The sequence below is a fragment of the Cydia fagiglandana genome, chromosome 1, assembly GCF_963556715.1.
Source record: "Cydia fagiglandana chromosome 1, ilCydFagi1.1, whole genome shotgun sequence".
NCBI lineage: Eukaryota > Metazoa > Arthropoda > Insecta > Lepidoptera > Tortricidae > Cydia > Cydia fagiglandana.
Window position 1 is genome coordinate 23,475,054 of NC_085932.1, and position 15,043 is coordinate 23,490,096.

Below are 15,043 nucleotides of genomic sequence, written 5' to 3' on the forward strand. Positions count from 1 at the left end.
CCGACTCGCACTTGACCGGTTTTTTATTTAAACATTACAAGATAGTGTTCAAAGTATTGTTTTAGACGCTATTCTGTCGCCTAAATAGTGTTAATTGCTAAATTTTATATTCCTTCTTTCGAAATGTACAATAAAAAAATGCTGAAGCGATCGACATCAAAATCAAAGTGATCTGTTAAGATTTAGTAAGTGGAAAACGTCTTTTCCCGAAATGGAAACTGTATGAAAAAAGTACCTATTGTCAGTAGCTTTACTTCCATCTTAAGTATTTGTTGCTGAAGTGTTAGCTAGTTGGACGGTATTTTTGTTGTAAATCTAAATGATCTAATTGTCTTGGGGAAATATTTGAATACACACACGAGATGTTTCACCCACGGATGTTTGTACTTTACATCATGACACATACCTTATTGTTATAATATACTTTGTATTGCTTGTTCTCAGTGCTCAGTAGATCGTACTTATGACAATTGGTTAGATACCTACGGGTGATTCTCACATTTCTGAATGATAGCTTTATCAAACACTACATTACTCGTTACATTACTGGATTTGTAACCCCCCGACGCAAAAAAGAGGTGTGTTATACGATTGACGCCAATGCCTGTCTGTCTGTCTGTCTGTCTCATCATTGCTCTCAAACGTATGGACCGATTCAATGCGATGAGTTTACATAAACGCTTTCCCAAATTATGTACTTAAGGTATTTTTAGTATAAAATAAGTTTTTTTATTGTTTTGTTTAATATACATATTCATAGAATATATTTCCTTGTAGCTAGTAATGTCATGTAGCTTGGTCATGAGGTACCTGCAAGAAATAAGGGCGACATGTAGACAAAATATCGCAATTTAACCTTGCCATTTTCCTTATATCGTTTACTTCACATGTTACCTCTTACATAACGAACGTTAACAATTAAATAAACTGTTAAAGTCAAATGGCACATATGCCTAGTTACATAAAATTTACTAAACTGCATTCTTCAGATAATTATTGAAATTAGGTACCCACGATTATTTAGAACTCTTATACCTTTGTACGGGTATTAATCTGACTAACCATTTAGTCGTAGGATTAGTAATAACTAAGTATTTAAAACAAGAATTAAGATAAATGCTACAACAATATCTTGAAATTATACTTACTCACTATATGATTAAGATTATAAACGGAGCGACGGGCAATCAGACTGTATTAGCCATAGACCTAAAGAATAATAAATTAAGTTTAACTGATAATTTAAATGAATTTAAATATTTTAACACTGTCTTCATGAAAAAAGGAATAAATTATTGTGGACTAATTAAGGTTTAATTAAAGTCAGAGCAAAAACATATATAAAATTGGTATTGCGATACAGCGCGGAAACTACCGGAATCTACGGCTAAATTATTGGCTGTCTTTGGATTTATTTTAAGATGAGTTTTAATTATTTATATATACTTAGATTTAGGTTTTATGTTTAGCAGGGTAGTGGATTACTAACCTGTTATTTGTAATTAGATGTATATAATCTTCAAATATGTTAATTTAAAAGTATTGCTATGTACTTAATATTGTGATTAATGGCTACTTGGCTAGTAAGGTTGCTAGACCATCATGATGTCCATGATTCACTATGTCAATTCCAACATGGCCCGGCGGCACGCCTGTCGTGACCTCTTAAGTAGTAGCAAATGGTCATAGGATACCTACAGACCTACAGTGTCCGCTTCATATTTGTATTAGGCGAATTGTAATGTAAGCATGCTTGTCGAAACACACGGGCACATAATAAATAATAGTACTAGGTACAGAAGACTCACTCTAACAAAACGCGTCTATTACGATCAGCACAGATATGGCCGCTAGGTGGCGACAGCGCCACGCGCGGCTTATGGCTTTCCCCAAAATTGGGGTCGAACGGATGTACTTTTAGCTACCTATAAGCAAAGCGACGAAATCGCGGAGTGAGCCACGCCTGACACGGGTCAATTCAAGTTTTAGTTATTCGATCTATTTTCAATATGATTACTGATCTGATTGATCTGAAAGTGATGTTTTTGGCTGAATAAATGCCACTGATGTTAGATCCATATAGAATTGGCCTATTACCTAATTTTATTTACGTAGAATAACAATTCTATGTGCATTTGCAAATATTTAATTATTTATGTACCTTCTATTACATCTAACTGAAAAAGTAATTACTACTTAGGTACGTGTTTTATGACATTGCGAGAAAATTAGTCACGAATTCGTTTGTCAACGTTCTGTCTCATATTACCTATGCACATAAAATATAATTATAGGTAGGTATGTACCTACCGCTGTTAATGTTGTCGCCAGTGCCACCACAACAAATCCACGGCATATTACTATGTACTTAAATTTGATTAGATTAAGGATATAGTTTATGTAAAGGTCGCCAATTAGGGTCAATGTCGTGGTTATGGCATCGCATTCGTCCTCGGTCCTTATTGTCTTAGATATTATACATAAGCTATATAAGCTGTGTTATTATGTCTTAGATACGGGTGACAGATCGATATTAATTGATTACTCATCATCCTCCTTTAGTAATCAACTTTGTATTAAAATTACAGATCGTTTGGGCTTGGACATGGAATTGGCATTAAAGATTTAAGAAGAAACACGGTTCAAGCAACCGCGTTGGTTTTTTTTATGTCGGCAATGACTGACATTTTGTTCAGACCGTGATCCCTGTCCCCTGTGCAGTCCAAAAAGTATCTAAAGATTGCGATTAATCAAAAACGTTTCTTAGGTCAGTAGCCTGCCAAATAAAATAATATAAAAGCCAGCTTATAAATAGGTAAATAATTATTTTTAGGATAAGTATATTTCTATCATCAGATTTTTTTAAATTCCTGCATGCGCTCTTTTTCGGTGTAAATAACATATTAATACATTTCTTTTAGAGGTGGAATACAATTTCATATGTAAAATTTTATTTTATGCGTTAAACGTTTTAATGCAAACCAAATTGGTGTAGACTATAAAATTATTTTGTAAATCGTTGGAAAAACGATTTTGACCTTTGATATCTAACCGCGTTGTTTCTGTGAGACCGTGTTACAGGCTTGGTCCCTGATTTCCTAAATAGACGCAAGTAGACGTCAAGACGTCCTGACGCTTGACACTATTATTTATATCACATCGGTGGGAAACAAGCATACGGCTCGCCTGATGGTAAGCAGTCACCGTTGCCTATGGACGCCTGCAACTCCAGGGGTGTTTCATGCGCGTTGCCGACCTTTTAAAAACCTGTACACTCCATTTTTAGGGTTCCGTACCCAAAGGGTAAAACGGGACCCTATTACTAAGACTTCGCTGTCCGTCCGTCCGTCTGTCACCAGGCTGTATCTCACGAACCGTGATAGGTAGACAGTTGAAATTTTCACAGATGATGTATTTCTGTTGCCGCTATAACAACAAATACTAAAAACAGAATAAAATAAAGATTTAAATGGGGCTCCCATACAACAAACGTGAGTTTTGACCAAAGTTAAGCAACGTCGGGAGTGGTCAGTACTTGGATGGGTGACCGTTTTTTTTGTTTTTTTTTTTAATTATGGTACGGAACCCTTCGTGCGCGAGTCCGACTCGCACTTGCCCGGTTTTTTTAAAGAACCTCTTACTGTAGACCCTCGGGAAAGCCTTAGAAGGGAGCTCATTCCACAGTACGCGACCATTTAGGTTCTAGGGTGTGAGGATGAACACCCTGCCGGCGACGAGCGGTGCGTTGATAGAGAGCACTATTATAATAACACACTACACAGTACTATTATTATAGTGACACTATTATAATTCTACTAATATAATTGTTATTTTTAAACTTAATGGCTCCCTTACACGATGGGCCAACGCCGGCCACTCCAAGGGACGCAGCTATGCGGTAGAATGACATAGCAATATCACTTGCTCCCTCAAACGCATAAATGCGTCCTTTGGAGTGGCCGGCGTTCGCCCATCGTGTAGAGGAGCCATAAGTTATTGTCAATTTGATAGAGGTGACGGAAGGGTGTCATCTATTGAGCATTAGCATGTCAAGCACTAGGACCATACTGACTTTTTCTAAAGAAATTAATATGTGACGTTCCATGAAATAAGGTACCCTATGGCAGCCGGCGCTTACGTCGCATAGGGCCGCAATAATATTAACCGCCATAAGGTACCTTTACCCGTGGGACGTCACATATTAAATACCTATTATATTATATGTTTACTTTTTAGAAGAAGGTTCTGAAGGCGACCCCTGTTTGTTTGAATGATCTTAACTAATCTAAAGTAATAACTATACCTACCTACTTGGAGATTGAGATGGAGATTGAGAGAGAGAGATGGAGACCTACCGACATCGAAACGCTTTATGTCTCAATCGCTACGGAGCGTTTCAAGCGTCTGGCATGTTGCCTGACGCGGCCTGGCCCCTATTTCACCAACGTGACAGGTGCGACAATTCGACAAGTCTCATTGTTGCTGACGTCACAGGCATCCATGGGCTACGGTTATCGCTTACCATCGGGCGGGCCGTATTCCTGTTTGTCACCATCATTGTATTACTTATTTAAAAAAACTTTATTATATCGGCAAAAAACAGTTATTTCTCTTATGATGTTTATGATGACAATGATGACAATTGTCATAAGATTTCAAAGAACTTTCGGTAATTCTTGACAGCAAATGAGTTCTGTGTCGGAGTTTCGTGAAAATTGTATTTCTTGTGACAATTGTCATTAGCTTCGCAAAATAAATACATATTTACTGGCGATATAGTGGAGTTTTTTTTAATTAACATGTTGGTGGCAAACATCCACACCGCCCGTCTGATGGTAAGCGGTTACCGTAGCCTATGGAGGCCTGTGACGTCAGTAACAGTGATGTCGACAAATGCGACATTTGTCACGTTGGTGAAATAGGGCCCTGGTTGGTTGGATTGCGATGAGCTCGATATGATGTCGTAAACAGCAGCCCTAATAACGGCATCTGCTGTCATTTGCTGGAACTCTCAAGCCATACGATACGCTATCTCCGCGTCGACGCGATACCTGCTGCAAATACATTATTCAATTAAGTGGGCGATTAATTAAACAAACCGAGAGATGGTGCTCAGCTCAGTACATGAAATTACCGCCGCACCGCCGCACTCCTACCTACAATTATTTCACTAAACTTAATCCAGTAATATAACTATATCACTAAACAAAAGGCGTATTATAGTTATATTCCTAGTAAGATAGTAACGAATCGCTTTCGTATAACTATATTACGACATATAATTATATCCCTAGGGTTATAACTATATAACGGCTTTATCTATCGTACTGCTTATATATTACCTTATATATATATTGCCTTAAGGCCTCAAACTTTTGAATAAAAATTGAAAAATATTATTACCCATTTTATTATTTTCTAAATCCTTTTTTTATCCGTATAAAGATATCTTCAAAAATAAGGGAAAAGAAATAAAACTGCAAAATTATTACACATTGCTCCACAATAATAGACTAATTCACAGTAGTATTTTCCACCTGGTATGCCGAGGATTAAGTACCTAATACAGGGTGATTCATGAGACGTGAGCAGGACTAATCCTGCACACTCAGTAACTGATAAGTGATCGATCAGCGTCGTATTTAGGTGAAACAACCAAACTTTTTCCTATTTACAACTTTTTGGTGAGGGCAAATTTAATCTCTACAATCATGGTCACCCTACAAGTCTTAATTAATAAACATAAAACCTCTTTAAACGTAATGACAGCATTTTGATTATGAAGAAAATAAACTGTCAAACTTGAGTGAGATACGAGTTTTCAAAAGTAACCAGACCGCGATGACAATGGTGACAATCAGTTTGACACAGAATATTCGTAGTTTAGTATTCTAATTTTAGAGTGACCATGCATGTCGTAAATAAATCAGTAACTTTTTTTTTTCAACACGACTAGAAAATTAACGTTAACCTCACTAATACTGATACGAAACAGTTGCTTATAATTTACGAAATGCGCAGTGTTAGTCCTGCTCACGTCTCTTGAATCACCCTGTATAAGCACTTACGCTACGTCTTACGTAGGCGAACAACGCGCGAACGCGGCGCGGCGCGGCGCGGCGAAAGCGGCCGCCGCCGCGCCGCGCCGCGCCGCGCCGCCTGACATTCGCGTGCAAATCGCGCCGCACCGCGTTCGCAACGAGATCGCTTACGTAGGACACTTCTATGGGCATCAAAGGATTGATTTCGCCGCGCCGCGCCGCGCCGCGTTCGCGCGTTGTTCGCCTACGTAAGACGTAGCGTTACTCTGGGTTATGTCCGTCATTTGTACTTTCTTTAATACTGGACATCAGAATGGAAACATTTTGATACGAGTAACATAATAAAAACACTCTCAAGAAATACTGAACGACTATTTTAATTATCTTTGTAAGTTAATTAACAAAAAAAAAGTATTGACAAAATAATTAAACTACACATTAAGAAGTACTTTCTTGTATTGTGCAAAGTTTAAAAATAAATAAAAAGAGGGTGAAAGTGTATAATGTATATCGGGAAATAAATCCACGCGAACGAAGTTACGTTTTTCATAATAGAGTAAGTAATACCTCCTTTTGGAAGTGATTAATCTCCTCGTTTAACAAAATCAGTCCAATGATTTCGGTGTGAAGAAATGTGTAGGTATGTAACAGTATAACCACCCTTAGAATGAAATTCAAACAACTAAACAAACTAAGCAAACATAGCTTTGCCGTAATCTAATCAGGTAAAGACTTTGATTAACGCTCAGTTTTAACCATCGTTCTTGATTTTAATTTTTTTTTCGTAATACGAGTCTTTTAAGTCTAGTTTTTGAATATCCTGTAGACCCTCTTCATCCGCATTATTATCATCGGGTTGCAATTGCACGGAATTATCATCATCCGCGTCTGGAGTCTGATCTGAATCCTGCAAGCGTACAATTTCTCCATTTTCATTAACAGTTTCCGTATTATCCGTAACATCATCTTTTGTACACGGGCTTGTTACAGTTATTAATTGGAAATCTGCAAAGAATATATAACAAACATTATTTATTAATTTATTTAATCTTTATTGCCCAATATATAAAAGTACAAATGGTGGACGTAATGCCTTAAGGTTCTTAAGGCATTTTCTACCAACCAATTAAACCAGAAAGATTAAGTATTAGGTGCAGTGTCTTTTAAAGGTAAATGAATTTGTAATCAAGACATTATGAATATATACTATATTGATAAACTTACACATAGGGGCTGTCCATAAATTACGTCATCGATTTTTGACGATTTTTGACCCGCCCCCCCCTAAAATCATCCAAAAATCATGCTTCGAATGACCTCGTTTCCTCCTACGTCATGCTACCATCATCCGATGTCCAGACCCCCCCCCCCCTAATTTGAAATGACGTAATTTATGAATACCCCCATATACTTAAATTTAAATAAAAATATATACATAGATAGTGTCAATCATTAAATAAGTCAAAGAAGAAAGTTTGTCAAGGAAAATTTGAATTTGAACAGCGCGATGCGCTTGTCTGATACAGAGTGGGAGATCGTTCCCAAGTCTGATAGCCTGCGTTCCAAAGGTCCGGATCCTATGTTACCGAGATATGGAAAGATATACAAAAATAATGATTATTATTTGTAAACCAATTGCCAGCAAAAACTCGTTTTCATCAACAGAAAATTTCCGTGCCCGGACGAAAGTTCTAAATTTAAATTTAATTCAACGTTTATAAATATGTGTACCCTGACAAGAAAATTGGTTTATTATAATTTCTCTATGAATTATTACAGTACATTCGTTGTATCAAATTTGTATTAAAAATATTCATGGAAAGTTAGATAAAAACCGGGCAAGTGCGAGTCGGACTCGCGCACGAAGGGTTCCGTACCATAAAGCAAAAAAAAAACGGTCACCCATCCAAGTACTGACCACGCCCGACGTTGCTTAACTTTGGTCATCAAATGACGTTTGCTGTATGGGAGCCCCACTTAAATCTTTATTTTATTCTGTTTTTAGTATTTGTTGTTATAACGGCAACAGAAATACATCATCTGTGAAAATTTTAACTGTCTAGCTATCACGGTTCGTGAGATACAGCCTGGTGACAGACGGACGGACGGACGGACGGACGGACAGCGAAGTCTTAGTAATAGGGTCCCGTTTTACCCTTTGGGTACGGAACCCTAAAAAACTGTGAACCGAATGCAAAAAGGGGGGGGGTTGCGTCAGGGGGAGGGGCAGGGACGCTAGTGTGCGTAAAGCTCCATACCCTAAGGGCCCCCCCACATCTAGCGTCTTTCGAGGGTCGGCGTCTGTCGGCGTCTGGTCAGCGCTATTAGGCCAAGCAATAAGAAGTTATAGAGGGAAATGCTAGGAACACAATTTTTGACTACGTAACTTTGTTTGGACTAGTTAGGAGGTGAACATATCAAAAGTCTCCGGCCGTAGCCCCGGTGCTGGGGGGTAGAGGGGGGAAAGAAGGTCTCATTTTTCGGCTTTTCACTTATATCTTGGAAACTTTGCGTCTTAGCGACATGACTACTAAGACAAACCAAAAGCTGATAAAATTTGTTACAAGTTTTATTCAGTCAAGTTTTTCGATATCTTGAATAGTTTTTGAGATATCCGCTCTTGAAAGTTTATTTAGGGCTTTCAATTTTATCTTGATCTCTACATTAGTGAAGCTGCTAGGCCGAGTTTGGTATCATTTTCGTATAAATCGGGGGTGCTGAATTCATTTTTGGTATCACATTGACACCATTCCTAAGAAAAAACATATAAACTTTAAACAGATACCTTTTTTTTTTAAATTCCTCTTCACGCTTAAACCGCTCAACCGATTTAATTGAAATTTTGTATACAGCTATTTCGAGTCCCAAGACAGGACATAAGATACTTTTTATCTCAATAATCATCCTTTAAAGTTGTGAAATGGAGTATGGGGGGAATTCAACTTCGTCGACGAAACTGAATTCCTGAGGTTAATACTGCTTAAGGGAAGGTTTGAAGTAATGTTTGGTATCACTTTCATCTAAATCACAGATGTATACCATCCTAAATTTCATCTAAACCGGTTCAGCGGTTATTGACTCCCCATACAAATTTCCACCCCACTTTTCACAACCTCAAAAGATGCTTTTGGTTATTAAAACTATCCTATGTCCTGTGTCGAGACTGAAACTATTTCTATACCAAATTTCAACGAAATTGGTTCAGCAGTTTAAGCGCGAAGAGGGATTTAAAAAATATTTTTTTTTAAATTTTGGTTTTACTTCGGAATAGTGTCAATGTGATACCTTAAATGAATTCAGCACCCCCGATTTATACGAAAATGATACCAAACATGGCCTAACAGCTTCACTGACGTAGATATCAAGATAAAATTAAAACCCCTAAATAAACTTTCAAGAGCGGGTATCTCAAAAACTATTCATGATATCGAAAAACTTGACTGGATAAAACTTGTAACTAATTTTATCAGCTTTCGGTTTGTCTTAGTAGTCATGTCGCTAAGACGCAAAGTTTCCAAGATATCAATGAAAAACCGAAAAAATCGACCTTCTTACGCCCCTCTACCCCCCAGCACCGGGGCTACAGCCGGGGACTTTTGATATGTTCACCTCCTAACTAGTCTAAACAAAGTTACGGAGAGTCAAAAATTGTGTTCCTAGCATTTCCCTCTACAACGTTTTTTGAGCATTCATTTCCTGACCTATATGGAAAATGACGTCGCTGCGCAGTTGCGTCGACGTTGCGTTGAGCGCGGCCATACAGTTGTAGACGCCGACGCTCGAAAGACGCTAGATGTGGGGGGGGGGGGGGGGCTAAGGTACACACATAAACCTACATAAAACTACATTCATAAAAGGCTGGCTATAATTACTTTTGGGTCATTCCATAAGAAACGCTACCAAAGGGTTGAAAAATGAAAACTGGTTTAAGAAGTCAAAACTAACCTATTTCCATAGAAAACATACCGAACCTTCATGTCACAAAAAAAAACCGAAAATAAATGTTTTTTTATGGTAGCTCCTGTACAAAAAAAATATTTTTAATTTTTTTTGCATTTAATCCTGTGATGTGGGGTGTCGTTGGATAGATCTTTCAAAATGAATAGGTGTTACCATCAACAATTTTTTGATTAAGTGAATATTTTCGGAAATATTCGCATCGAAAGAAAAATAATTATGATATCTTCGAGAAACAGTTTTTATTGTTAAGATAATGTATTTTAAAATAATTCAGCATTTATTACTTATATTTTTAATCGAATTTATTAAAAAGACAATAATTTCAATAAAATGAGCCATAATTTCGTATAAATCTGTCTTGATTTCGTACTCGTAACACCCGAAACGAACCATGAGTAACACCCGAAACAGGTAATTTATTTTATTAAAATTAAATAAGAAGTGATACTAAGTGTTACTTCAGTGTTTCGGTAGACTATACTAACTATTATTACTTGACATAAATAAAACTGGAGCTTACTTGATAAAATTCGCTTAATTTTGCATTTTGGTACTGATGGTCAGAAGGTATAGGCCAATTCGCGTAACGCCCGAAACAGCTACTTTTTAGTGATTCTCTCGTTATTTCTCTTATACTTTAATAATGTGCGTACAGGAAAGGAAAATATTATCAAAGTAGTAGATGAATCAATAGTTATAACCTCCTAGTTCCTGTTACAATATCGAATAAAACCTTATTTTATGAGTTCAAGTGTAACACCCGAAACGGTGGAATGACCCTTTTACAAAAAACATAATTTGACCGAATCATTTGGGGCTGTGGTGCCATCATGCACACAGTCGTACGTTAGTTCTTAGGTATGTGGTGACTCCTACTTGTGCCATGGTCGCAGTTGTACTCATGCAGGTCGCAGGCGTCGAGGAAGAGCCGCACGGTGCGGCCGTCGCCGTCGACGCCGCGAGCCTCGGCGCCGTCGTGCATACACGACTGTGCCAGTGAGCAATGGTCTCTTTCCTATAAGTACATAGAATACACAATTCCATTACATTGCCTATGTGAGACGAGCCTGGAAGAATAAAACACGGTGATCGCGCTCGACGGGACAAGAATATGGTTCAATGGGTCAATATATTTGTAATACTGTATTTTTATCTTATCTTTGAAATCCGTTTACCATAAAAGGGAGAAGTGAGAGCATATTTGATGAGAATTAAATGGTGGTGGTGGTACCATTAGATTTCAATTTCTGAGGGTAATATAAAGTATTAATCAATAAATATTTACGTTTAACACATGCGCCTGAGTCCAACTCCATATGGACATGGCTGAAAAAAAACGAAGAATTAGTTTGGTAAATCGAACACTGAAAAAAAAAATTGTTTCATTCTGAGATTACCTTTTTACATCCTCAAGCAAGTAGGCGCAGGACATCAATTACTACTATACAACTTATGTATCACTATAGGTATCACTGTTTTTTAGTAGGTAGGTAGTTCTTTCATAAGTTAATACAATACGTACCTAAGCAATCTTGTCGATTCAAGATGTTGCTAGTAGCATTTATTTGAAATAAACAGTTATTTTTTTATACTAAAACTTACCTCATTTACATTGACTAACTGATTTAGTAGAATTTTCATTTCCTTTACTTACTGGTAATAAAAGCCTGTATCATTTTCTGCTACACAAATGTTTTTCTTCTTACGTCCGTTTGTCTCTAATGCATCTTGGAATAGGATATAATGGGTATAAGGGCAAAAGATAATAAAAAACAAAGCATTTCTAATCAGCTTTCATTGATGAACCTCTACTATGTGCTAAAAATGCTGCACTGTGAAATTATATTCCTAAAAAAATGTATTGAGCAGTAAAAGTGAAATAAAACTACAATTTCAAATAAATATTTGTAATAATCGTAAATATTTATTCAACGGCGATACGCCTACTATTTTACAATGACATAGTGTAAATTAAAATGATTACGAATGCTGTATGGATTTATAAAACTAATTTGTTACAATAAAAAAAATCAGTTTTTGACTTAGGTTAAATTAGGACAAAATAATTTCTTTTTTTCCTCTTGTGCATTATACATGAACAGATTTCAGCAGATTTTAAATAACTAGTAAAGAATGTAGGTAACGTATTTATAGATCTAGAACAATACCACAATATTTTTGTTTCAATCATACATTGTCTATCTTCATTAAAGTTTAGGTATTTAACCTATTAATCATGCATTTCTTGCTTTTGGTGTAAGTGTAGCAATGGCTTCAGTGGCGAGGATATTTAGCGGTTGCTTTTAGAGAAGGGAAACATCGGGAGAAAATCAGATTAATACCGATAAGACCTAGATTTCCCTAGCAGTCGCTTTCTAGGTATTAACATTAGGTAGTTGGAATGCAATCTGAAAGCATTAAGGAATAAGGGAAGGAGGGACGTAATTATAAAATACCATTTAGACAATAATAGGTAAAAGCTCTAAGCTAAACAGGTACAAATATCAACATCATTTGGCGTGTCCAACACATATTTTGAAATAAGTATAATGTCGTCATGTTCATTAATCACATTAATTTATTGCTGAATTAATAGAATATCATTAGCATCCATTGTAATACCTAAGAACTAAGTAAACTTCAGTAAATTTATAAATGTCTTCAAGGTTAGGTTAGCAATCTATCAATTAATTAATACTAAGATAAAATTGGATTCCATTATGTAAATATAGTGAAATATAAGTTTTGTTCTTGATTAGATCTTAATCGTAGATTCGGCTTTACCAACAAGAGTGTTTTTCCTGGATGTTTCTTTTATCCCCTTTTCAACTTTTTATTGAGTTTTGTGGTTATGTTTCTCTTCCTTTTAATTTTTTTTCGTCCACCCTGGGCATATATTTTTTTAATTTTAGTTGGACTTTTTGACGATGACTTTTTTATTCCAATTAGTACTTGAGATAATCTCAACAATTCTTCTGTATTATCTGTAACTGCACGAGTTGAGATTTCTGTGACTTGGTGTTCGATGCATGGTCTGTAATCTGAGTTAAAAAGTAATATCACTGATTTATTAAAATTGTGTAGTTAAAGGATGAGCTCACGCTAGACCGGGCCGGGGCCGGGCCGGAGCTTCCGGCGCTGCGTTTTCTATGGAAAGCATCATGTGACCACCGATCAGCCGTCATAATAGAAAATGACATGTCGGACGCCTCGGCCCGGGGACGGCCCGGTCTAGCTTGAGTCATATATGTACCTATCCTTATGACAAAGGTTATTATAACGGTTTTTAATATTTCATAAGTACCTAAGTAAAACCTAGGTTAACTAATCGAAATCAGTCCAGTCCACTCTGATTAAGGAGAAAACGTTTTTAGGGTTCCGTACCCAAAGGGTAAAACGGGACCCTATTACTAAGACTTCGCTGTCCGTCCGTCCGTCCGTCCGTCCGTCCGTCCGTCCGTCTGTCTGTCACCAGGCTGTATCTCACGAACCGTGATAGCTAGACAGTTGAAATTTTCACAGATGATGTATTTCTGTTGCCGCTATAACAACAAATACTAAAAACAGAATAAAATAAAGATTTAAGTGGGGCTCCCATACAGCAAACGTAATTTTTGACCAAAGTTAAGCAACGTCGGGCGTGCTCAGTACTTGGATGGGTGACCGTTTTCTTTTTGCATTTTTTTCCGTTTTTTTTGCTTTATGGTACGGAACCCTTCGTGCGCGAGTCCGACTCGCACTTGCCCGGTTTTTTTAGGCTTCCGTAGTCAACTAGGAACCGTTATAGTTCCGCCATGTCCATCTGCCTGTCTGTCTGTTCGAGGCTTTGCTCCGTAGTCTTTAGTGCTAGAGGTGCTAGAACGCTGCAATTTGGCATTTATATAGAAATCAATAAATGCGATAAACTTGATAAAATAAAAAATTTTTCTTTCGCTTCTACCCTTTGTGTGGAGTATTGTTGGATAGGTCTTTCAAAATTCTAAAGGTTTTAATAAATATTTTGATTATGAGGTAGTTATTTATTATAAAGTAGACATTTCTTACTAGTTTTGTGGTCACAATTATACTCGTGAACGTCGCAAGTGTCGAGAAAGAGGCGTGCGGTGCGGTTGTCCGGTCCGATGCCGTACACCGGCGCGCCGTCGTGCACGCATGACACCGCCAGCGCGCAATGGTCTTGTTCGTCCTTGGTAATCCAGAGGTTTAGTAAGCTCCATGAGCCAATCAATTACCAGAAAGCAAGTTAGGCGAATATGAGTTTACCCTTTTTAAATGGAATTATTTTAAGTTCAGAGCACACCGGATGCGTGTGCATTGATATGGACGTATGCGTGCGCAAAAACGCTGGTGCCCTGCACGCACGCTGTGGCGTGCCGTCTCTTATAAAGATCTGTATATTACAACTTGGACAAACACGTACATGCAAACGCATCCGGTGTGCACAGACCTTTTGCATTTTGTGTATTTCATTAGGATTAGGTACTTATATTATTCTGCTAACACCGTAACAAACATGTATTTTTTAGGTTTGGTGAATTCTTGTTTTGAGCTAGGTGCTTTTTATCTGAAAAGGCACTATATTTGGTAGTCGTTATAGGATAGTTACTTTTCAATGTATTTTGTACGCGTTAATAAGATATGATATTTACTTTTAAATGAGTCGAAGCCCAGCGAAAAATCATTAAGGCTGAAAATGTAATAATATTTGCTGTATATTTTAATACGAAATAACCCTCAAGACAAAACTCGGCATGAATGTGTAATATATTTTACTTACTAAGAGTTATCCTCTGTATCATAATATTCGTTCAATTCGTTTTGATACTATACTTTTCATGAAGCCTTTTTAAGTTAATAAACACAATAAAAATACTGCAGCTATCGGTGGCATTATATATTTATGCCCACTTAATCGTATTAATTATTGAAGTGATGATTATTTTAAAAAATCAACGATTTTCAGTTACCATATCACAATAAATCGACACGTTTTATTCGCATGCGCTTAAGTTATGAAATGCTTTTTATGGCTATGTGCCTAG

The 15,043-nt window shown here is 37.0% G+C and overlaps 3 protein-coding genes across 3 annotated transcripts in view; 1 reads left to right on the forward strand and 2 right to left on the reverse strand.

The window, feature by feature from the left end:
* Positions 1-15,043, forward strand: part of LOC134667670 (uncharacterized) — a 115,764-nt gene that overhangs the window by 36,518 nt on the left and 64,203 nt on the right. The window lies entirely within an intron of this gene.
* LOC134671347 (uncharacterized) lies at positions 6,782-11,870 on the reverse strand. Its single transcript, XM_063529182.1, has 4 exons — positions 11,656-11,870; positions 11,287-11,327; positions 10,878-11,016; positions 6,782-7,046 (listed from the first exon to the last, which is right to left on the reverse strand). Exons 1-4 carry the CDS (start codon positions 11,675-11,677, stop codon positions 6,793-6,795), a joined length of 456 nt encoding a protein of 151 aa, XP_063385252.1. The 5' UTR covers positions 11,678-11,870; the 3' UTR covers positions 6,782-6,792.
* Positions 12,377-14,913, reverse strand: LOC134669994 (uncharacterized). The gene is made up of 5 exons (XM_063527643.1): positions 14,779-14,913; positions 14,651-14,688; positions 14,046-14,187; positions 12,954-13,042; positions 12,377-12,409 (listed from the first exon to the last, which is right to left on the reverse strand). Exons 1-5 carry the CDS (start codon positions 14,798-14,800, stop codon positions 12,377-12,379), a joined length of 324 nt encoding a protein of 107 aa, XP_063383713.1. The 5' UTR covers positions 14,801-14,913.